The following is a 24,831-nucleotide window of genomic DNA, read 5'->3' on the forward strand; positions in this document are numbered from 1 at the left end:
TGTGGCGTGACATGCTTGAATATATCTGGGGAGTAATGAAGGAGTCCTGCAGATCAAGCTACCATGACTCTCCGTTCTTAAGTTATTGTAACATCTCGGTCTATTCAAACTTCCGTTAAATGTTTAAATTGTATGTGACAAGGCAAGTCAGACCTAGTCCTGATCAAACCTGACATTGCTGTTCGGGTTAAATGATGAAACTCACTGACTGACAGGAGACTAAATATGGTATGATAAGCATGAGGCATGATGATAAGCATACTAGGATCTATACTATTATCTAAACTGCTATGATCCTAAAATCACTTTCTTAGGAATAATTGACCATTTACCACCCACCCACGTCAAGAAATGAGGAATCTCTTCATTCTTTATTCATCCAGCGGTGGTGCAGCTCCCTTTTGTTGAAAGCACCAAGAGCCTTTGTCTTCTATATTTAACCACTGCCCTTCCTTTCCTATCACAGAGCAGAGGTGTTGGAGGAGAGGATGGTTGAAATATAGCCTTGGCGTAAGTGGGGGTGGGGGGCGGGGCCTGGCCTTCTGCCTGCTGGAGTGTGAAGAGTGTTTTTACAGTGCATGGCTGGCACTTGTGTTTTGGACAGAGTGGAGTCAAAAAACAAAACAAAAAGGCATCAGGTGAGGTGGGCTGTTTTGGGGGAGGACAATTATTAAAAGGCTGAATTGAAGTTTTTGTCGAGTGGTGTAAGACAGATTTTTCAAGAAGATGCCTGAGCCGGCCAAAAAAACAGGTGAGTGTCTCCGTAATATCAAGTTTTCACACACCAAATGGTATATATATATATATATATATATATATATATATATATATATATATATATATATATATATATATATATATACATATAATCATATACAGATACAGACACAGGTGTGTATCGTGATCTGTAACACTTCCTTTGACAAAGTAATAAATAATAAACTCCTACACCCCCCACCTCTACCCCCTCCTCCAAAGAAAATATATACTTTGGATTCAATTTTGGATTCATTCAGTGAAAGAGTGTGTTAAAGGTGCATAAGTATTGACATCTGGTGTTTACTCCTAGGATTTTTCTCCAAATCCACATGAATAGATTTGTCTTCATTTGGCAAATGTAGATGTAAATAAACTGGAAAACTGGAAATTAAATTGTAGTGCATGCGCTTGCGTCATCAGATGGAACATTGGGATTCAGTACCACAGTGATACTTGTTCTATACTTGTCAGAGCTGCATGGACCGTGATCATAGCCTTGGAGCTCACCTGCAACTTGTGCTGAGTGATTAGCACTTGACTTTGTGCTGTTTTAATTCATTCTTTCAGTCACTTTTTACATGAACTTGTGAAATCTGTGTGAAAGAACTTTTTTTGACTCCCTCATCAGACTGTGTGATGCTGCTTCAACCCATATGACGCTAATGAAGTTAACACTAGTCAAAAATGATCATGCTGAGCTTCAGCTTCATTTGTTAGGAATGTTATTTTTCTGAGCCACTGTATCTGAAACCTCATTTAAAACCTCAGAGTTGTGGGTAAATCTTTATAAATTACCGTTATACTTTTTTTTTCTTCTGAAATAACAATGCATTTTATATTAAAGAAAGATGATAATTTGAACATGTTTGAAATAATACATTTATGTCATTAATTAAAATCATTTATTTATTTATTTAGTTTACTGAAAGGTATCTTGGTGAGACACTTTTGGGTTCCACCGGTTGAGACTGTTTCGAAAATATCAGAAAAGTTAAAAAAAAAAATCTAAGTTGACAGTTCAATCTTGTTAAATTAGAGTATTTTATTTCATGATTAAGTATTTCAACAAGCTTTCCCTTAGTATGAGACCAATATCAATGTCGCTGCCTCTGGTTATTATTGTTTTGAACACTGTCAGAAAATCAGTGTTGCTATTGAGCCTAGCTTTGAAGAGCTTCTCAAAACGCCTTGGAAACACCCTGAGACGATCAAGTCACGGATGTTATCGAAAAACTGTAAATTGCAAGAACTATACTTGTAACATCTTCATAAACTTGGTCAAATGTATAATTTATGTTCAAACATACAGATCTTTCCCGAGTTCTCAAGAGCTAATTCTGTTAGCCTTAATAGCTTTTTTCTCTTTATCATTATGCTTGAAAAACCTTTCATTCAAATGAAGTAATTTATCTGTTTGAAAATGAAAATTGCCTGTAGACTATTTTATTATTTTGATGGGCAGAAACAAGACTTCAACAGCTGTTGTTTTAGAAAACAACTGGCCCGCCATCATGGTGTTTGTTCACAAGGAAGTATTTTTAATATGTGGAATACATTACCAATAACTGTTGCACGCACACACAGACAAATGCACGGACACGTACAGTACAGCCGACAAGACATGAAAAAGTTCATCCCACATGTTGGGTTTGAAAGGTTTCCTGTTAGCCCCATCCGGTGTGCTAAAACAGTACAACAGCCGAGACTCATTTGTCCCTTCCATTCCCGTAAATATAATGACTTGGATTTCATCATTGCATTCACCTTTATTTTTTTACATGTTTAAATGATCATAACTATTGTGTTGTGTGTAAAGAATGTGCAAACAAGATCCATCCATGAAGTACAGAACCAACTGGACGGAAAACGTCGTCCCTTGCCCCTTATGATAGCAATGATGTTATCTCTTCTGAATAAGTTTTTACTGACGGAGGAACTCTTATTTGTATAATAAGAAACAGTACAACTTGTTAAAGGTCAATAACCTTCACTTTGTCTGTTAAGAATATCAGATGTGTAGCAGCACACAGTGACGTCTCTTTTTTTTTCAATAAGTTTCAGCATTTGTCAAGAAGCCAAAGACCCAGGAAGCAGAGGAAGGGTCGTCCGTGCTCTTTGAAGCTGAGACTGAGAAGCCTGACGCTAAAGTCAAATGGCAGAACAACACGAAGGACATCACCAGCGGCGACAAATACGGGATCACAGCTGACGGAAACAAACACTCGCTCACTATTAAAAATGTGGCCCAGGAAGATGCTGGTGTTTACGCCGTCATTGCTGGAGGATCAAAGGTCAAGTTTGAGCTGAAAGTGGCTCCAAAGAAAGGTGAGCGACTGTCTGTAAATTTAACCTGGATATGAGACAACTTCCCTTCTGCTATGACTGTGGACTTCATTGTAGGCAGACAAAAATAGAGCAGTAAACTTTGAACGGGTGAGGTAACGCCGTACTTGTTCGACCGGCCGTTTACTCGGATTAATGGGGTTAAGTCAAATTTCAGAGAAAGTGGGTGGACACCCTCAGCTGTCTGCAGCTCGTATTGAAAGCACTTGGACAGCCAGTCAGGCGACCTTGCCCTCTGTGGCACATTATTGACTCATGAGTAAGCAGCACTCGACTGCAGCTCAGATAGACAGGCACGAGTGCCTCGGATAGCAGACGGAAAACCAGGCCAGGCACAGATGATAAGGAAATGATATGACACCAAAAATAAAACAAAAGTAAGTGCTCATGGTGGTTCACTGAAACTTAGTTGAAAAAAAATCATCTAAATCTCATGGATACAGTCACGAGGCTCAACTGGCTGCACCAAAACTGAGACAACACAGTGATACCTTCCAAGTCCGACTGCATGTTGCCTGTTATCTTGATCAACTTTTGTGACTTGAAATTGCCACATCAAAATGTTTATCATGATTTTTTTGCACAACTTCACCGACACTTCTCACTGCTATCAAACTGCAAGTCAATTCCCTGTTACCACAGAGTCCAAGTCTTTTGTGCCTGGTCCTTAGATTATCTAGTACCGTCACGCTTTTTTTGTCGCTTTTTAGAGACAAATCGCACTTGTTTTGTCCAATAACCTCAGCAGAAGGGTCATTGTAAAACTTAATGTCAAATATTTTGTGACTCCAGCGTTGAGACGTATTGCTGTTACGTATCTGCTTGGTCTTGGCTCCAGTGTCTGATGACAAGCTTGAATCATCGTCCATTGACTAAATCAAGGATGAGGATTGACATCAAAACTAAGAGAGAACTTCCAGAGAAACCATGGATGAAAATGAAATAGCAGATCAAATGATGGGAACCTTCATAGATCTGTTGTTTATCATCCTATAGGACGTTGTCATTGCAGAAAGGAGCAGGATCAACAGCAGGGAAGAACAAAAGGTCACACTGTGAGAAGCACCAATGAATGTTCAGTGAAACGGAGCATGGAGAGCATTAAAGAGGAGGACTGGGGTTAGAAAATCATGCTGCCTGAACTGAAGGTCTTATGGCATCCAACTCAGACTGATGAATATACCCAAGAGTCTACATCACGAGAATAAATCAAAACTGTAGTTTTTTTTTAAATATCTTTGTTTGTTGTAAAGAAGGTGCACAGATTCTTTATTTTACTGAGACAAGATTAAATCACATCATTCATTTGTCCATCAGGCACCATGGATACCCAGATCTCTTGTTGGAGGTCAACTTGAACAGAAATTCGCAATTTTCCTTGTTCAAATTTAAAACTTAAAAAATATAAGGCAGCAAATAACCAACCAAAACTCCCCAAAATGCTATTAAGACTATGGTTGGGGTGTGTTCCGGACCCATTTATGTATTTTTAATTGACCTTGACCAGGTTGGAGTGGTGTTGCCGAGGAGCACTTCAACACAATAACTAGGACTGATCTGACATTTCAAAATAAGGTTTCTGTTATGGGCCTATAACATTTGCTGTTATACGTCAGGAAACCGATACAGTTTCACTCAGAACTTGTTCCACGCAACTGTGACGAAAACAAAACAATACAAATCATCATCACAAGTGGTTTAGCGAATCCACTGTGGAGCAAATGGACCCAAACCGATGGTGATGAACAAGCCGACTGTCTGATGTGACCTGTGTCGTCCAACGTGGTTTACTGCGTGGTAATAATGACGATCCGTCTCTCATACCTCATACTCTCTGGCTTCATCATGTGAACAGCACCAGCTGAGGCTCTGACTGGTGAACCAGCCCAGACGCCAACTGCGCCTGCGGAGGCGCCGGCCCCAGTGGACCCTGCACAGGAGGCCCCTGCACCTGAGGGTGAGCCAGTTTCTTTAGATCTAAGGATGTGTCTCTATCCACCCAGATTCCATCTTCAGTTGGAAAGCGAATTTTGATAGCAATGTAGTGCTGTTCACTTCTGACTTAAAGCTACATTATTGCTGAAAAAAAGTTGAATATGAAGCATGGCTGATAACATTTCTACAGAGGGCCAAGTTCCTGACACCAGACAAGATCTGACTGGACTGTTCACAGAGAAACCTCAGAGTGGAGAGGTCACTGTGGGTGAGTGTGAGAGTCCACTAATGCGCTTTTAAAAGTTGCTATTGTTCTTGCAAATTATGTTGGAGAGCAAGATCAGGCAGGGTGGAACAGTTGGGACCGACTGACAGGTTTCATCGGCGACCGAACAGGGGAAGCTAAAGTGAAAGGGAAGCTCCTACTGTGGTGGAAGATAAAGTATTTCTCGCTATCAAAAAACATGATTCAGTGTGATGCTGTCTTGTGTAACCCTTTTAAACCATGAGGTGAGCAGAAGGTGAAACTCAGTCATCTGCTCAGGAGAGAACATCATATTTGTGGCTAAAGTCAACGCAGAATCTCTGCTGAAGAAACCAACCATCAAGTGGTTCAAAGGGAAATGGATGGACCTTGCCAGCAAGTCTGGGAAACATCTGCAGTTAAAGGAATTGTACGATCGAAACTCCAAGGTGAGAAATCCTCCAAAATTTGCGACCTCACAATTCCTCCTCCTCAGGAACTGCTGCTTTGTATCGTTATTTATATCTTTAACACTTCAATTCCTCATCTGCCTTAAGATCTACACATTTGAGATGCACATAATGGCAGCAAAGGCGAACTTCGCTGGAGCGTACAGATGTGAGGTTTCATCTCGAGATAAGTTTGACAGCTGTAATTTTGACTTAACTGTCCATGGTGAGTACGCGTTCTTACACTGATGCTGCAGCGGTGTAAACATTGCTAAACAAATGTATAATGCATTTCAGAGTCCCGTGGCACAGAAGGTTTTGACATCAGAGCAGCATTCAGACGCACGTAAGTCACTGAATCCCTTTTTTAATTTGCTAAAATATCTTTTTTCATCACCTAGCATGCCCGCGCCAAAATCTGTTTACGCTTTAGATAAAGGAACATATGTGACTAGAAATAAACTACTTATTAATACAACATATTAGCCTGCAATTTGTGAATACATTACGTTCTCGCCAGGCTATAAATGCACCTCCTATATTGACTCTTGTCCAAGATCTTGCTCGCTCTCTCTTTCATGCGACTCCTCACTAAGAACTCTTGCTTCTGTCTGTGTAAATGAATTCAGCTTGCTGCAGAGGTAGCCCTGCCCCTTTGCCGTATAGTGTTGCGTTGGCGGTGGAGTTGGGGCTGTGACGTCACTCTCAGAACACTCCTCAGGCGGCCCATAATCCAAGTTACATACTCCAAGGGAGCGTTTAACAGAGAGCTGGGGAGAGCTGGGGAGACTCCGGGACTTTAGACTGTTCAAAATGAAACCTGTCGTCTCAGGAAATCTGAAAATAATCTATTTATGTCTAAATATAACATATTGCTGCTTGAAAGCAGCATAAAATATCAGAATGAAGGCATTAATGCTAATCAAGTTTTTGACAGCACTTTGAAATATGTCAGTATTCTAGTGGAGACTATTAAATAAACAAACTGATACATCGAAAAGCTATCATACCAGAAAAATAAAAGTCCAGTTTCTTCCTTATTCGTGAAAACTGCTCTGCATCTACTCTGTTTGGGAGGGTTCAGAGGTGAACTGGAGCCACACTCTGGATACAACACGTCAAAAATACATGTATCTTGAGGTTCGACATATAAAGCTCTTTGGTCAATCATGCACGTTACAAATCAAGAGTTTGGTTTAAAGTCAACATGTTGTCTAATGGGCCGCTGTGCAAACCAACCAGGAGTGAAGCAGAGAAGAAGAAAGGCGGCTCAGCATCAAGGTAGAGGAGGATTTGGTGCAACGCTGTGGTGCATGTTCAAACACTGAGCGCTCTGATTGTGAGAGGAACAGCGGACCCAGAACCAGGACTGATAACACCAGGTCCATTTCCTCTCAAAAACAGAACCAGCTGTCTGAACGATGCATCAGTCTGCTGAGTTTTGATGGACGGCGAGAGCGCGAATTGATCCATCTGTGAATTACTGCCCATCTCAAGCCCTCTGATCTGCTCTCAAGTCGCCATCCAAACGGCAGCAGCAGCAGCTGCACTAACAGTTCCAGCCGAGTGACTTCTGATGGCAGTTTGATGGTTCTGAAAGCGCAGGATGTACAGTGGTGCTCCGGCTTTCAGTGGCTGTGCTCTTCCACGCAAGGTTGCCACACAGAGGAAGTGCAGCCATGGTGTGGCGTAACATCATCACACCAACCACAGACGCATCTTTGAATCCAGCTGTGGGATGGGAGACAAGATACAAAGAAGTCGCATGACACGCTTGTCTTTCATCCTGCTGTCGTGAAAGCTCACCCCCTAATGATGAGTGACTTCTTGTCTGACTGAATACCTAACATAAAGAACAAGCGAACCCAATAATGTCAGGTGTTGTGGGTAAACTGTAAACAGCATCTTCACATCTCCGCAGTAGCAACGAGGGGAAGGAGGACTCCGGGGAGCTGGATTTCAGCACTTTGCTGAAGAAGAGGTGCGCAGTGTCAATGCTCCACATTCAGTTGCTCTTCTCTAACAATGTGTCTGTGTCTTTGATTTTGGCTGGCGTCTGGACAGAGAGTGAGTACCTCCCCACATCATCCATGTGCTCAGTTAGTCCCAGTGAAAACGCTGCACGATGTTCACTAATGAGCGCGAGCAGATGCGCTGCCCCAGACACTCTGTCACTGTTATCACCCCTGTTAAGATGAACCTTCTAACAAGTGGCACTCCTCACTCTGGCCTCATTTGCAAGGTTTTTTTTTTTTTAACCCTCACTCTTTCTTCTTGTCACTATTGCCATTGCTGCGCACCTTGGTAACCGTGTCTTAGACTGACTGAAAGGCCAGTCAAACTCAAGTGCACAATGATAACTTCATAATGGATCTGTTTACTAGCCTGATAAAGTGGCCCTTCTACTCCAAGTACCATAAAGCACGGCAACAATTGAACTCCCTATGTGAGTTATGAGCGCCAAGTTCTAAATCTCTCTGACCTTGATAATATTTCCGCCTCTCTGTGGTTGAGTTTGACTCCTCTGGTGGAACGATTAACATTTTCCACGGATCTCTCCTGAACAATTCACTTTGAGTCCCCTCAGAACCTTCCGCTTCTGGCCCCGCAATTCTGCATGTGTACCAGCAGGGGCAGCGTCTCAATATTGTCACTTTAAACTCCTAAAAGAGTTGATCATTCTTGTCTGAATGCTTTGTCTTGACGTGTCTGGTTTGTGTTTGTCCTCGTTGGTTCTCCCCTCTGAATGAGCAGCAGTTTCCTTAAACCTTCTAGTCGGTAAGAACTTCTACGGACCTCTGCTTGATCTGTTGTGATTTTAACTAGTTTCTTAATCTCGTAGTAGTCTGTCACCGTGAACTGTATAATTGTTAGCAAGTGTCAATGAGTGTCAATGGTCTCTGACATGCATGAGGCAATGTAAGATTTCCGCTATCCTAATGGTCAGTGCACCATTTGTACAAGACACAGGATTTTTTCATATTGCCAAAATGCTGAATGTCTGAAACACGGAAGGTTAGGAGAGATGCAAGCCCATGGAGGAACATGATGGGAATTTTTAGGGTGAATTCCAATTCCTCCCTTTATCCTCCTTCCTTTACCCTCAAGATCAGTCCCCAACTTAGCGTTCAAAACCAAGTGTTAAGGGACTATGTGTGACGTCGCACAAAGATTGACAAAATATTGTGAAATAAAAGTGAACATTCTGCTACAGTGAGGTAAATAATCCATAAAATGTGCCTAAACTAAGATTTCCATAATATTTCCATCGACAAAAAAACACATTTGTAGCTCACTTTCTTCGCTGCTTTGGACACCATTTTTTTCAACTGGCTGAAAATATGCAAAGCATTGTGGGTAGTCTGGGTGTTCCTGAATCCTAGGTGCCGGTGAATCTCAAAATTGAGGAAGATACTGTACTTCGCTCAAACTTGCTCCTCAACTTTACTTCCTGAGAATCAGGACAGTCCCTGCACTTTGCAGGAGGGAGCGTTTTTGAGGTCGAGGATTAAAGGAAGCAATTGGAATTCAACCCAAATCAACAGAATTGTTTGTCTGCTCAAACTGAACTAAGCAGTGAAGGAGTCACACCTTGTCTGTGCTGTTCTACCTGAATCAGCTCATTCATTCTCAACCATCGGATGCAACAATTGAAGCAGCCCCTCGAGTGATCATATTTAAAAAAGCCAGCTCCATATTTCCAGCTGATCTGCAACTTTCAGTAAACAATGACGTCGTGCCCCATCTGAGCCGTCTTTCCCCCCCAAAAACTGCACCTACTGTGGCCCGCGAGGACCGGTTCCTCGTGTCTATTTTCAGTCCACACACGCTAAAAACAACACTTTCAACCCGCAACAAAATGTTTCCTAATTGGGGCACACATGGTATTTGGCACCTATGATAGATGCAATCTGTCAAAACAAAAAGTACTGGACCCAAATGTGTGTAGAGACTGGAGAGTCAGGCAAGCAAGAGTAGATGTAATGATACCTATGAGATCAGATGGCCTTTATTAGTCCCACAGTGAGGAAATTCAACATGTCACAGCAGCCAAAAAAGATACACACACACACACACACACACACACACACACACACACACACACACACACACACACACACACACACACACACACACACACATATATATATATATATACGACCAAATACATAATTTATGTGAAGATAAGTATATATAAGTATAATACTTAATTATATAAACAATAAGTTGTATAAATCAATAATAAATAAATGACCAACAATGGTCATCCATCAGTCCCATCAGATTTTACTGCTGTTCGACCTGATAGCACTGGGCTGAAAGGACTGTTAAAGTCGCTCCTTCATGCAGCGAGGGGGGATCATTATCATTATTAGATTATCAACAATAAAAAAAGACATATGAGAAGGAAGAGCCAAGGGCGTCAACAAACCGGCAGAGAAACACAAACAAACAACCAAGGATAAAAAGTCAGGAGAACAGAAAGCTCAGTAATAAGTCACACTGGTAGAAATAAACAAAAGCAAACAGTGGAAAAAGCGGCGGTCGCAGGAAAGGTAGCTAGGAAAAACCTATGGCCTGAATCAGAGAATGAAGTGGACAAACAGAATGTGGAAATTCAGAAACATAATAAAAAAGTCTCCAAAAATGCTCTGTTCAATGTCATTCTGAAGGGCTTTATTGGACAATAAAAAAGGGGGTAATGTTTTATTAAGTCAACTTTTGATTTAAAACATGGCGCGCAGTTCACTGTGGGTCAATCACAGCAGAACATGAATCCAAACCTGACTTCCTTCACCATAGTGCTGCGCAGGCTCATGCAGAGCTGGACACAGACGTGTGGAACATCCTCCAAAGCGCTCCGGCTTCCGAATATGAGAAAATTGCCTTCCAGTATGGCATCACTGACCTCCGGGGAATGCTCAAGCGACTCAAGAAGATGAAGAAGGAAGAGAAGAAGAGCGCAGGTGAGTGTGTTGAACTGTAACCTGAACCCAGTGAAACTGAACCCTCTGACTGCTGGATTCCTAAGCTTTCATGAAAAAGTTGGATCCCGCCTACCAAGTGACCAAGGGACACAAAATAAAGCTGGCAATTGAGGTTGCAAATGCAGATGTTGACGTGAAATGGCTGAAGAATGGGCAAGAAATTCAACCCACGGGAAGGTAGGGACACATCTGATGAGTGCATCAAAACGTCAATAATGTTTCTCCTTTTTCCTCAACACACTTCGACGTGGGCCAACGTTTCGACTTCCAGCAAGTGAGTTGTCAAACGTCATTTTAGTTTAGTGTTGAACAATATATTTTTTTTGTAACTACTAACTGTACCAATAATAAAAAAAAAACCTCTTCCTGGATTGTGTGTCACTTTTATGATGCACATTAAAATGTAAACAAATCGAGCCTATTGGACAGTGTAAGTGGCGTCTGTACCTGCAGGTACATCTTTGAGAGTGTCGGAAACATGCGTTACCTCACCATCAATCACTGCTCACTGGCTGACGACGCCGCCTACAGCTGCGAGGTGGCGGGTGAGAAATGCACCACCGAGCTTTTTGTGAAAGGTTTGTGTGAGTAACTGAGAAGAAAATGTTAAGAGCAGCGCGGCCTCAAGTGTAAACCAAACATTCTTCCCCGGTTACAGAGCCTCCTGTCCAGATTCTCAAGAATCTGGAGGACCAGATGGTGATGAAGGGCGAGCGTGTGGAGTTGGAATGCGAAGTATCAGAGGAGGGAGCCAGCGTGAAGTGGTCGGTTACGATCAGACATTGATTCGCACCAAACACTGTGCCTCAACACTTTTGGCCCATGCTCAGGGAGAAGGACGGCGTGGAGCTGACTAGAGACGAGTCATTCAAATACCGCTTCAAGAAGGACGGCCTGAAGCATGTTCTGATCATAAATGAGGCCTCCAAAGAAGACTGTGGTCACTACAAGGTGAAGACCAACGGCGGCGAGTCGGTGGCCGAGCTCATGGTGCAGGGTGAGCGTCAGAGATGAATTTGTTGTTCAGCCCACAGCAGTTTGTCATGGATGAACTCATGTTCTGTGTCAGCGCCGCGGAGCAGTGGCCTTGTGACTGCCTGCTGTATTTCTTTGAGGATTGAATAGCCGCTGTAATGTCTTTGTCCTGTCAAGGTTGCTCTGCGATATGAGTCCGCATTCCAACTAAAGTTAGACAAGAAGAAGTCATATTTCACCTGAAGGGCACAGGCCCACGCCAGTGACTGCAGCGTCTTCGCTTACAGGGTTGTAAACACATCATATGCTGTCACTGTACGGCGGGCGTGTGGGCGACATCCAGCCCACCATGTCGCCAATTTATGTCATGTCTGTTATCGTCGACACGTTCTCTTCTACAATACACTGCGACACTTTTGCTTCCAACCTGAAACTGTTTGAATCACAATAGAACAAGTCTGTTAAGATGAACCTACACATTGAAGTGTGCTGTAACTGAGGGATGATTGTTGTCATAGCAACAGCTGAGTCAAACAGGAAGTCGAAGATGTGTTACATGTGTGTTGTCATTTGCGTTACAATTGATCCTTCATTCATTTGGTGCGAGAGACAGACGGCCATGTACAGGGACATGAGTAGACAGTATCGAGTCGACACCATTATGATCATTTCATACCTGTCAATCTTCCCAGGTCAATTTTCTTTATCTGAAACACCCGGTTATTTTACTGGGAAATATCATGTGTTATCCTAGGAGACATGAGACACAATTTCTATTTGCTAGATATTAAAAACAAGGGCCGGCACTTAAACATATCAATTTTGATAAATGACTTACTGACAAAAATAAGGAATCGACGAAAACTTACTTTCTCCGAGCACCACATCTGACAATGTGATGTCATCACCAACACTTCCATCATGAAGGATTGAAAATGTATCAAGGCAGAAGCTTGAGCTGTGCACCTGCTGCAGCAAAGACTTCCACTCTGATGTTTAAGACAGGGGTCCTGAACCTTTCCCAGAACAAATGGCCCCGGGGCCCATTCAAGCAATAGAACTGAGTCATTACTCTTGATGTCATTTGTGACCAATAACCATAGTTAATCTACTTACACGTAAACAAACCAAGACCTTGTGAAATGGCGTGAAACCATGTGATCATGGCGAAGAAATTTGTCATGGAAAAGTCCGACCAGCAGCAGAACCAGGTACAAGTCACATTCATCATCATCAAACTTACTTAAGGACAATAGGACAAAAATACACTTGATGCAAACTGTCAAGAAAATTGGAAGAACTGAATAAAATTCAGAATGAAATAAATATAATAAAACCATGTCTAAATATATAACATATAAGTAAAGTCTAAATTAAACTATTGCCATAAAATGAATAAAAAAAGAATTTTATTTAAACTCACAAGAAAGAGTGTAAGAACCATAATAAAATGTTCAAATTAATTTTCAAAACTGCTTCACCAGGTGCTTTCATGAACAGTTTTTACTGTTCTTTATCATTTTCTTTTCAATAACTTCTCTACAGTTGTTAACTGTCACAGATTTGCAGCTGTCGAGTCAATTCAATGACACACTACTGCCACCATACGTGACTAATGTATTAAAGTTGAGCCTCTCGCGGCCCTCACAGCCCAAAGGTGTAAAACAAAAACAACTTTTATCGGCCCTCTAGGAGGCGCTCACAGCCCAACCATGCACTCCGGCCCTACGGTTAAACCAGTGACTACTGGTTTAAGCTGTGTACTCTACGATCTACGGTTTGTGCAGACACCATCGAGTGTTCCAGTCTTTCAACTCCATAAAAGGTGAAGCGACTAGCTGTCCAACGCGGGGGCTAAGCTGGCTGCTCTCTCCTCATTTCTCAGAGAAACAGCTGGAGGTGTACCAGAGCATCGCGGACCTCACCGTTCAGGCGAAGGACCAAGCCGTTTTCAAGTGTGAGGTTTCAGATGAGGGCGTGGCGGGGACCTGGTACAAGAATGGCGTTGAAGTGAAACCGGACGCCAGAGTGAACATCACACACATTGGCAGGTGAGGAATTCATTGAAGGCCTGAAACTGGGAAAAAAAAAAAAAATTGAGTTGTTGCCGTCATTGCAGAATGCACAAGTTGACCATTGATGACGTGAAACCTGAGGATGAGGGCGACTATACCTTTGTTCCCAACGGCTACGCTTTCAACCTCTCTGCAAAACTCAACTTCTTAGGTAAAATCAGGAGCAGTTGTATATTCCCAATATTATATTTCCCACAGCAGCTGCCTGAGTTGACAACATCCTCTCTTGTTTTCTCAGAGGTGAAGATCGATTATGTTCCACGCCAAGGTAAGATCCCCACACACACACACAAGTGCGTGGATGTATACCGTCTCACCTTGACAGCAAAATGTGTCATGACCTGCACAGATCCTCCCAAAATCCACCTGGACTGCATGGGTCGCACAGCTGAGTCCACCATTGTTGTTGTTGCCGGGAACAAACTGCGACTGGATGTGCCGATCACTGGGGACCCTGCTCCCACTGTGGTCTGGACCAAGGGGGAAAAGGTACAGCAAAGAATAATTGGCTGAACATGTCTACCTTCAAAACTGGATAAACTTCAGAGGCCATGTGTATCAAAAAAAAAAAAGAAAAAACAAGTTCCAATATACATTTCAGTAATGAATTACAAATGTAAAAAAAAAACTATTTGAGAAGAGAATATAAATGAATAGACATTTTACAAAAACTAACATATTTTTTATATTTTTAAAAGCAACGCAAAATGTGTTGAAGTGACAATGTATTTGAGGTTTTGAACAAATTTTCTAAAATCTGCGACTCAGACCAGTTTTGCATCTAATCTCTGCTTGAATCGTTGCGGCTGCCTTCACTGCTTTGCTCCACTTAAATTCAGGCCACAGCTGACGGAGAAGAAACAGGCGGGAAAACACAAACTTGGACCAGTGAGAACGTACGTCTGCATGGTTTTTTGTGCATGATATGAGCTAGTTTCATGACGCAGGCTGGAATAATATGTATGTAGTGTATGACAGAACACGCCTGTGAGGCCTATCAGCATATGGGAAAAAAGGCTTTTCTCACTTTTAGTGTTTTAAGAATACGCCATGTGTTTGAAAGTGCCAGCCAGGTAAGGCATGTGATCTCAAGTCAGCTGCACGACTGTAACAGATGTTCACATGAGATAGAAATGTTTGACCATCACTGTATAAAAACAAGACTAATGCTGGTTTATGTTGAAACCTCCCATGTTTAAAAGGTAGGTGCATGTTCCATTTGTAATTTTAATGATGGGATATTTTCTATTCTTTCTCCACAATGTTTTGATTTTATGCCTTGAAATAATTGCTGTTTGTTGCTTTATAGATTGACTGTAGTTGTGTTTTGTATGTCATTATTAACAATCATGGACTGAAGACATTACAAGGTGATTGTAAACATAAAGTGGTCCTGACTTCTTTGGAAACATCTTTAACTGATTCAAGCTGTACTGCTAACTCAAAACAACCCTCTACACAGATCTCTGTCTCTCGTTTTTACCCTGGTCACTAGTGACAAAATCAATTAAAAGAAAAAAAATAAAATAAATAAAAATAATATATATATATATATATATATATATATATATATATATGTGTGTGTGTGTGTGTGTGTGTGTGTGTGTGTGTGTGTGTGTGTGTACATATATATATTATTTATTTATTTATTATTATTATTATTCAGACATTGGTCTTCATATATGAACTGTTTATATTTTTTTCATAATATTTGCATTGATTTTGTGAAGTCTTCAACATGGTTTTTCTTTGGCTTCTGTGACAACTGGAGTCCACGAACCCACCTGTTGGTGGATTGTTGTATTGCAGCGCTGTGTTGGAAAAAAAAAAAACTGAACAGATGGAAATAAATATCTGCACAGCACAGAAATTCATGTCAAAGTGATACATGTAACTACATACTCAGTAGGCCAGCGATATGGCAAAGGTATGTTTATCTATCTTATTTAAATGTAGGTTGAACTCTGTGTGTTTATGTGACATGTGTTTCAGTGCTATTTTAATACCAATACTACTGTGATTCTTTATTATTATTATTATTATTATTATTATTATTATGTAATTAATTAACAGATTTTTCCACATAAATAACTTGTCACTTTATTGCAGGTTGTCATAGATGGCGATGGCAGGGTCCATGTTGAAACCACCAAAGGTCACTGTATCTTCACCATTGAGGGAACTGAGCGACAGGACGAGGGGGTCTACTCTGTCGTGGTCCGTAACCCTGCCGGCGAAGACACAGCAGACATCAACGTTAAAGTCGTGGGTAAGAAATCAGAAGCTGCGTTTCCGTGACAGTTCCTCGCATGTTTGACGCAGTGACATATACACCCCCCAGATGTTCCAGATCCTCCTCAGGCCCCCCAAATCCTCAGCGTAGGTGAAGACTCCTGTGTCGTCCAGTGGGACCCCCCTCTTTTTGATGGTGGACAGCCGATTATCGGTAAACTAACCGCCTTTTATAGCAGAATGTGTCGCTTTACAACAATCCTCGACTGATGCACCAGATTGTTTGAACAGGGTATGTTGTGGAGAGAAAGAAGAAGAAAAGCTACAGGTGGATGAGGCTGAACTTTGACCCCTACACTGACACGACGTATGAGGCCAAGCGGATGATTGAAGGAGTCGAATATGAGATGAGGGTCTACGCCGTCAACAGCATCGGCATGTCTGGTCACAGCGCGGCGTCGCAGCCTTTCGTACCAGTCGGTGAGTCGCCTCGCACTGACTTCATATGTAGGAGGCGCAGCTTATAAATGAAACAAACTAGTGTGGTCAATAGAGCCTCAATAGATCGCATGTTTGACCTTTAAAAAAAAAAGAAAAAAGCAAGCTGTTTTTAGCGTCTGTTGATGGATTGATCCTCCGGATGATTGATGACATGGGATCTTATTACTTACCTGCTCTGCTCCATCTATTCTTACACCGGGGTCAAGAATGTAGGACGACTGTGTCAAGACCAGACAAGGTTACATCAACGTAGCTCATCTTTTGAACGCGGCAGAATCGCAGAGCACAAGAATTCCGTCGTGCCAGGAAAAAACAAAGGCGTCCGATTTGAGTAAAGTGTAAGGCGGATGGTTTACAGCGGGAACTCCAGAGAGGAAATAATAAAGAAAAAGAAGAACCTGGAAGAAGAGAGAAACAAAAAAATAACAGTAGCAATCTTAGCTTTGTCCCCTTGTTTGCAACACTCCTGTCACTACGTGTTCACAACATGGGAAAAATATTTCTATGAGACATTGATGATAGGCCTACTATACCCTAACACCTTGGACCTACATCGACACCACCTTTGAATACACTCAGTTCATGTCAGTTCTCTTTGATTCCCACTCACTCTGTACAGGCGTCAGCAGCGTGACTCACCTAGCTGCATTCAGAGACCGGCTTCTTTTTTTTCTGAGGTCTATTATGCTCTGACTCACTACATTCTGCTGCAAGCTCCTGCTTAGCATGGCCACATCTAGATTTGCAATGCAGAATGTCAATCTGCAGCATGATGATTTGAAAAAAGAAACAGCCTGTCATCCACCTGGAGTATGCGGGCTAATTCAGAGAGGACATCACTGGATCCCAGCAGTGAATTTACCAGTAAGCCGGCTGATTAGGAAAATATCCGTGGCACTCCTCTCTATAAATAATGACCAGGAAGTCCTGGGCTTTGCTGGACCACCAGCTGAACACAAAAGGATTTGGTGCTACTGAGACTGCAGTAAGTTCTGATGTCACCGCTGCTTCTGCTGCCATGAGAGCTCAGTACTGGTCGTGAGGAAAACCAGACGCAGCAGAGACACAATGACGAAGCCCAAACTTCCAAAGACTGCTCACAAGAAACAGGAGAAAGAGAAGACAGGTGTGGTGGAAACACCTGAGCTGAAGGAAGAACTCAGAAGACCACCACTGACAGAAGAAGGTCAAGATCTATCTGGACCGACATCTACTGGAGTCGCCTCCCAGGAGGGGTCCGCTGTTTTGCCAGAGGAGCTGCCGCTGTCTGGTACCGATTTCAAGAGCGTGATCCAAAGTGTTCCACTACTTTATACTGTAATAATATTAGCTGTGATACGTAGTTGAAAACATCATGGAATTCTTTTTAGCAGATGCATTTTTCCAGTCCTGCACTTGATCAAAGTAATATGTCACAGTAGACAACACAGATGTCTCATGTGACTTGGTAAATCCGTTGCAGCTTTGGACCTGAGACAGGTGCTGCTGTTCTGGATGTTTTGCTTCCAGCAGCGGCAAGTTACGACTCAATGCCTTCCTGCCTGCTGTCAACAAGTCGCGGCAGTAACTGTGAGATTAATGTTGCGCTTCACCGTCACCATAGCTGATTTAAAGACTGCTGATTTACACACACCGATGAAATATATTCACACGCAGAATTCCTGAAGCTGCAGATGTTTTTATGTTTCCCATGAGTGGGGAAAGTTCAGACCACCTGTGGCCCGTAGACCCTGTCAATGTGGCCCTACTGAGGCCAGAGTTGATTTCATTTTCAATGTTTTTTTTTGCCATTCACTACTACTGCAAATGTCATTAAAAGTTGTTTTTATTTATTTACTTACTTATTTTAGTATTTACACATTTAATTATTTCTGCATTTTTGTCTCCAGCTGGTCGGAGAAAACTTATTCTTTCACTTGGATTTCATCATTTATTCATTTTCGTCATATATCTTTTTCTTTTCAATGCTCGCACATATGTGCCATGTCAGTCTGAGGCGTCCGCGCCTCTCACACTAAGCTAGGACAGGCCCCGCCCTCCGCTCACTAACTTGAAGGCTGAGAAGTATCACCGATTCTACACGGAGAAACGGCAGCTCCATCACAAACTTCTCTAAGGTAGTCAGAGGCCACCAGCCTGGCGGAAGGTTGTGCAGAATTCAACTGTAAATATATATATATGGACAGAGTAACACAACACCCAGAGTGTGACTTGAAGGCTGATGAAGATGGACCACATAGGGGGAGCCATTTAGGAAAAAGGTACTGCTCTGATGGCACTCCTCTCTCATGTCTGTTCCAGCACCAACAAGCGAGCCAGTTGGACTCTGTGTGGACGACATCACTGACACTTCTATCTCGTTGAAGTGGCGAGCGCCTGAGAGGCTCGGTGCAGCTGAACTGGAGGGCTATGGCGTGGAGTACTGCAAGGAGGGCAGTGAGTCCTGGAATAAAGCTTCTGCATGCTGTTCAGCCTTCTGCCAATGTGGTCAATGTGTCCCAGCGTTGTTTGTTTGATTTTCCTTTTCTTTTTTTAAGAACAAAAGCAGTGCCTTAACAATGAAAACTCAATCGTCAGTATAATGATGTCTGACATGAGCGACACATTTATTTGTAAATGGTGTTTAAAAGTAGATGAACAATATATAGACTGATAAAAATATTTTGCTTTGGTCTGGCTTCAGCGGACGAGTGGATCCCTGCCATCCAGGGCCTGACTGATAGAACCTCACTGGTGGTCAGGGGACTGACCACTGGAGACAGGCTGCAGTTTCGTGTTCGAGCCTTCAACATGGCCGGCCCAAGTGCTGCCGCCACTCTCGCGCAGCCAATCACCATCCGCGAGATCATGCGTAAGAACATCTTGTTCAGGGTTTTTCAACCGGTGTGCTGCGACACACGACTATGCCGTGAGAGAGGTGTGCCATGGGAGATGACAGCGGACATGGATTGGGTCACATTCCTACTATACACTGATGCTCCTCTTACCTCACACACACAGCGAAGAAGCCAGTCAAACGCACAACATTTTAATCCTGATGCACCTATAACTTGACCACACACCTTCACAGCAGAATGATGGAGTTTTTCTTGACAGAGATGCGACACCAGACGAAAGACGTCTCACTTCAAAAACCTTATTGACACTCGTAGACCATCAAAGTTTGCTTTGTGGTTAAAATGTTGGCTAAATGCAGAACCAAATAGATGCGATCCAAAATGCAGAGAAAGAAATAATCAAAATGTTAAATATATGTATGGAAATTCTAAACTAAAATAAAATCATGCAAAACAGATTGTGACAAAATCGCTATTTAAAATAAATAAATAAATAAATGATAACATATTTTTGCCATATATCTCACTCCTTTCTGGAGACATTTTAAACAAATGCACTTTCTGCTATTTCTGCAAATAAGAAGCCAACATTGTGTGTCAGTATCTAGATTCTTTCACAAGATAAAAGGAATATTATTCTGAACATTCGGCAAAGCACAATTGCGCCTTGGTCCAGGTTCCTTTAGTGGTGTGACTCTGGATTTTCTTCAATGAAGGAAGTGTGTCACGGCTTAAAAAAAGGTTGAAAAACACTGCTCCAGTTCATCGTCTTCATACCAAAATACTGTCGCAGGACAGAAAAGCACGTTTGAAGTTGTTTGTTGAAGACATTCATAATTTGCTTTTGTGGTGTCTTTCCTAGAACGTCCCAAAATAAGGCTTCCCTGGCAACTTCGTCAGACTTTGATCAAGAAAGTTGGAGAATCAGTCAATCTGGTCATCCCATTTCAGGTTTGGCCTCTTTTACAGAACTAAGAGTTTCATGCTTTTAAACTTCAGAAATGGATCGCCTCTGTTTTTTTGCGTAACTGAGCGCGAAACTGGCTTCTCACTCGTACAGTTCTTCTTCTCTGCCCATGTTTAGGGTAAGCCCAGGCCACAGGTGACATGGAGCAAAGATAAGGAACCACTGGACCCCGCACTGGTCAGCCAGCGGAACAGCGAGGTCGACACGATCCTCTTCATTCGCAAGTCAGAGAGGAAACATTCGGGCAAGTACGATCTCAACGTACAGATTGAGAACGTGGAGGACTCGGCCAGCATCACCCTGCAGATAGTCGGTAGGCAGGAGCAGACGACTGCAGAACATGGGACGGACGGAGGAATGTGACTGAGCTCTCTTGCAGATGTACCTGGTCCTCCACAGGACTTGAAAGTCTGCGATGTCTGGGGGTTTAACGTCGCCTTGGACTGGAAGCCTCCGAAAGACAACGGCAACAGTGAAATAACCGGGTACTGCGTCCAGAAAGCTGACAAGAAAACCATGGTAACTATTGCAGTGAAGGGGCTCTCCACCTCCAAACCATCATTTGAATTGACTAAATGCCCACCAGTCGATAGCAGTTCACATTAGAGGCCACGTCCTCCGCGACGTGCTGCTGCCAAGACTAATCTTATCTCCCCTGTGGACCAGCGGTGCGGTGACGCAAGACTATTGTTCTTCTGGCCAGCACCCGCGGCTCATGTTGCACGGCTGTGACTATTAGATCTCATTAGATCCACTTGTAGCTCCTTCTCTGATATCTGCCGAGTATCATGTTGCTCAGGGTGAAACACAGAGCCCTGCGATAAGAGAGAAAATGTAATTATTAGATGAAAATATATCCAAGCCTGAGCTGAAGGGAAAACAGGGAGCAGCGAGGACATTGTTTTGAAAAAAAAAAAAAAACAGCATGCAAGAAAACAATTCATTTGAATCGTGAACAGATGTAGTTTAGTTACTTTCGACTGCTGCTGATGATGAATTGACAGAGAGCTAAATAGTGTTTAGCACAAGAAGGCAGTACAATCACTGTAATAATATAGTAATAACAATACACAAAGATCCAGTCTCACCTCATTTGTCCGAAGATAGTGGACGATATGATGACATCAAACCATGAACAATTGGAAACTTGTTGACCACCTACCAACGTGAGGAGATCACATACATTCAGTCACATTCCTTCTATACACTATAGATCTATGCTGATGCATCGCTCGCATGTACTCTGTGGATGGTGCTCCTCTTCCCAGACACACTCACAGCGAAGAAGGCGGCCAAATGTGCAACTTCAACCTTCGCGACAGAACGGTGTGTGTTCCATGTCGACTGTCTTTATCGACACGACCTTCACAGTTTGCTCTGTGGTTAAAAAGTAGGCTAAAAATTCAATGCAGAACCAAATCAATGCGCCCGAAAATGTGAAGAAAGAAAGAATCACTGAGGTTATGAAGCTGAGGCAAAGAATGTTAAAGATTTGTCTGGAAATTATGTGTATGATGTATAAATTGTCACATTTTTCTTTTTCCTTTAGGACTAACACCGACCAGAAACCTACAACTTAGTCTCATGTGAGATTGTTATAGAATTGAATCATTTCTTCAAAATAGATAAATCCTGATATCATTTTGCCACATTGCCCACCCTTTTCTGGATTTTTAAAAAATATTTTCTGCATTTTGTTTCTGCAAATAGCCCAGTGTCAGTAGCTAAATATTTTCACAAATTAAAAGGGACTTTCTGCAAAACGTTCAACTAAGTTTCATTGCAATTTGGCTGAAATGTGTCTCAGGATTTGTGTGCCGCGGCTGAAGAGAGGTTGAAAAACACTGGATTAGACATGAGATGAGTCTACAATTCTCTAATTCCCACTCATAGATTCTGACATACCTTACATAACAGATTTAATCCTGAATAAATTTAAACATTTGGGTCTCACAAAGTCCTGACTCCTGTTTGATTATTTAAATGCTCAACAGAGATGCTTCAGTATTTCTGGCTCCTCTGCAGGAATGGTTCACCGTCTGCGACCAGTACCGCAGAACTAACTGCGTAGTGTCCGACCTCATCATGGGCAATGAGTACGTATTCCGGGTCTTCGCCATCAACCTGGTGGGTCCAAGTCCGGTTCCATGCAACACCAAAGAGGGTGTTTACATCCAGAAAACAGGTGAGCGCTGCCAACGTGAACATGGACTGGACACATTTACTCACCAGTCTGCTGTGTCATGACAGGCATCATCTATAAACCACCCACCTACAAGGACCTGGACTTCTCAGAGGCGCCGAAGTTCACGCATCCTCTTGTCAATCGCTCGGTCATCGCCGGGTACAACGCAACACTGAGCTGTTCAGTGCGCGGAACCCCTAAGGTGAGTGGAGAAGACGATGAGGACCCAAAATGATCATCACATTCAAAGCTACATTATAAACCAGTTCTGCAGTACATTCACATCATGCACAGTTTGTCATCACTTTACACTCGAATCACAGTGGTTGTTAGCGATGGCATTCACCATTGAATTTGCTTTTGCATTCATGAATGCATTGCATTTCGATGAGACTGTAAATCCTTTACCTTTCAACCTATTTAGTCGATAGAAAAACGTTTTTGTTTTGTAATTGACTCTGCACCCGAGACAGCTGAATAACCAACAGCACAGAGACACATGACCAAAATATCTGCTCTGTCAGCCCAAGGTGACCTGGTACAAGAATAAGATGGACATCACCAACGAAGCCAAATACCGTATGCTGAGTAAACAAGGCATTGTAACCCTGGAAATTCGTAAACCGTGCACCTTCGATGGAGGAGTGTACACGTGCAAAGCTGTCAATGACAGTGGCGAGGACAGCGTCGAGTGCAAACTGGAGGTTCGCCGTAAGTATTTGTGACGTCGCGTCGACTCCGACAGAAGGACCTACATGGAACTGACCAACTGTATCATCTATCAAAGACTTCAATCTGATAAAGTTTCCAACCGGAGCTCTTCTCTAGTGTTGCACTAACTCCTAAATTCATGGTGATCCAGGCTAGTTATTAGTAGGTAGGTGAAGGAGATGGTCAATAGCACTTGCTTACAAATAGCTTCCACCACCAACTCACAACTCAAACACATTTTGAAGGGAAAAAATGAACTTGTATATAACTCTGAATGCACACACACACACATTTGTATTTCTATCCTTGTGGCCATATTGTGAGGCTTCTCATCAACATAACACTTCCCCCAGCTTCTCACCCTAAACCTAACCATCCAAAACACATGGCTAACCTGAACCAAACTGAAACCTAACCACTGTCTTCATCCTCAAATTGAGCCAAATATCCCCACAAGGACAGTGTTTTGTCAGGAATTGGCCCCCACACAGTAGGATAAACAAAACACCTTGTATCCTTGTGGGGGCATTGTGGGGTGTCTCGTCTCACACACATGCACACACACACATTTGTTTTGCTATTTTGGCGAGGACCTCCCATTGACATGATCCTTCCCCCAGCCCCTCCCCTTGAGCTTAAGTCCAAAACAAACGGCTAACCTTAACCTGGACTCTAAACCCAACTCAAACTCAATTATAATAAAGTACTTTTACTGAAAAACGCTCTTGGTTTCTTCAAAAGAAGGGGGAAGAATTTCAACATAGTTCCCTGGAGTTCCCAAATAAGCGTCAGTCAAGGTCCATCAGTACAGGAAAACAAAATGACTCAAATCTCATCGAAGCAAATCCACAACTGTCTCTCAGAGCGGTCCCTACCTCTCTCTAGACACAAAAGGAAACCAGCCAGGAATCTGCAGCACAACAGCTTCAAAGGGCCCGAATACACCACAGATAGGACCCAACATTGAGGGGAAACAGTTTTGGATTTTCTTTCGTTTGTTTTCTCTCTTGTATGATGTGAGGTCCTGATGCGCTTTAAATAAGAATAATCTGTTGCATTCAGGGAAGCTTGGAATTATAGGCACAAAACATCCCCCCCCAGATATTTCTGTCCATTTCTTTCAAGTAAATAATCCACATTATTTTTTGTTAACTCGATTAGATAAAATTGCATGTAAATCCCCCCAAATAAATATTCATGGCAGGTAAGTAGTAACCAACACACATGCTTTTATGAAATATTCAAACCATTGCTTAGCATCATGATTATTTTTGTAAACTGATAAATCTGCCTGTTAGTTGTCACCAGAATCTTTATATCACCGATCATGATTGAAGTCTGTGAAGAAAATAGATGACATCTTCCTTGGTATGAAAAAAAAAAAGTAATTTCTTCTGTTTCTCTCTGCAGCTCAAATCACAAAGGAAGAGAAGAAGTAGACGGTGGGCTGCGCTGACTCGGTTTATGGCAGCAGCTCGTGCTGCTGTGCTTCTGTTTTGGCGACGACAACAAGCAGAAAATGTGTCTCCTGCCTGGCTGACACATTTCAACACACTCACTTCACACGGCACAAACATTTAGCACTCGATTGAGCTTCCTCTTGTGTTGTCAAGTTAAGGCACGTTTGCTG

The 24,831-nt window shown here is 42.4% G+C and overlaps 1 protein-coding gene across 1 annotated transcript; it reads left to right on the top strand.

Moving 5' to 3' along the window:
* Positions 1 to 726: 726 nt before the first annotated feature.
* mybpc3 (myosin binding protein C3) lies at positions 727 to 24,776 on the top strand. The gene is made up of 30 exons (XM_053866210.1): positions 727 to 751; positions 2,815 to 3,084; positions 4,958 to 5,059; positions 5,228 to 5,305; positions 5,582 to 5,730; positions 5,839 to 5,956; positions 6,028 to 6,076; positions 7,652 to 7,711; positions 10,534 to 10,697; positions 10,763 to 10,895; positions 10,990 to 10,992; positions 11,172 to 11,296; positions 11,377 to 11,482; positions 11,549 to 11,715; positions 13,579 to 13,744; positions 13,813 to 13,919; positions 14,007 to 14,036; positions 14,118 to 14,257; positions 15,878 to 16,037; positions 16,110 to 16,214; positions 16,292 to 16,480; positions 18,803 to 18,937; positions 19,185 to 19,352; positions 20,201 to 20,289; positions 20,423 to 20,618; positions 20,685 to 20,824; positions 22,331 to 22,490; positions 22,556 to 22,692; positions 23,015 to 23,201; positions 24,612 to 24,776. Exons 1-30 carry the CDS (start codon positions 727 to 729, stop codon positions 24,638 to 24,640), a joined length of 3,687 nt encoding a protein of 1,228 aa, XP_053722185.1. The 3' UTR covers positions 24,641 to 24,776.
* Positions 24,777 to 24,831: the final 55 nt, after the last annotated feature.

This window comes from Synchiropus splendidus, chromosome 5 (assembly GCF_027744825.2).
Source record: "Synchiropus splendidus isolate RoL2022-P1 chromosome 5, RoL_Sspl_1.0, whole genome shotgun sequence".
Lineage (NCBI taxonomy): Eukaryota > Metazoa > Chordata > Actinopteri > Syngnathiformes > Callionymidae > Synchiropus > Synchiropus splendidus.

Excerpts from the sequence above, each read along its gene's own strand:
- mybpc3 (XM_053866210.1), top strand. The coding sequence starts at position 727 with ATGCCTGAGCCGGCCAAAAAAACAG. Across the intron at positions 11,297-11,376 it reads CACCGAGCTTTTTGTGAAAG|AGCCTCCTGTCCAGATTCTC; the intron begins GTTTGTGTGAGT and ends CCCCGGTTACAG. Across the intron at positions 13,745-13,812 it reads AACATCACACACATTGGCAG|AATGCACAAGTTGACCATTG; the intron begins GTGAGGAATTCA and ends CCGTCATTGCAG.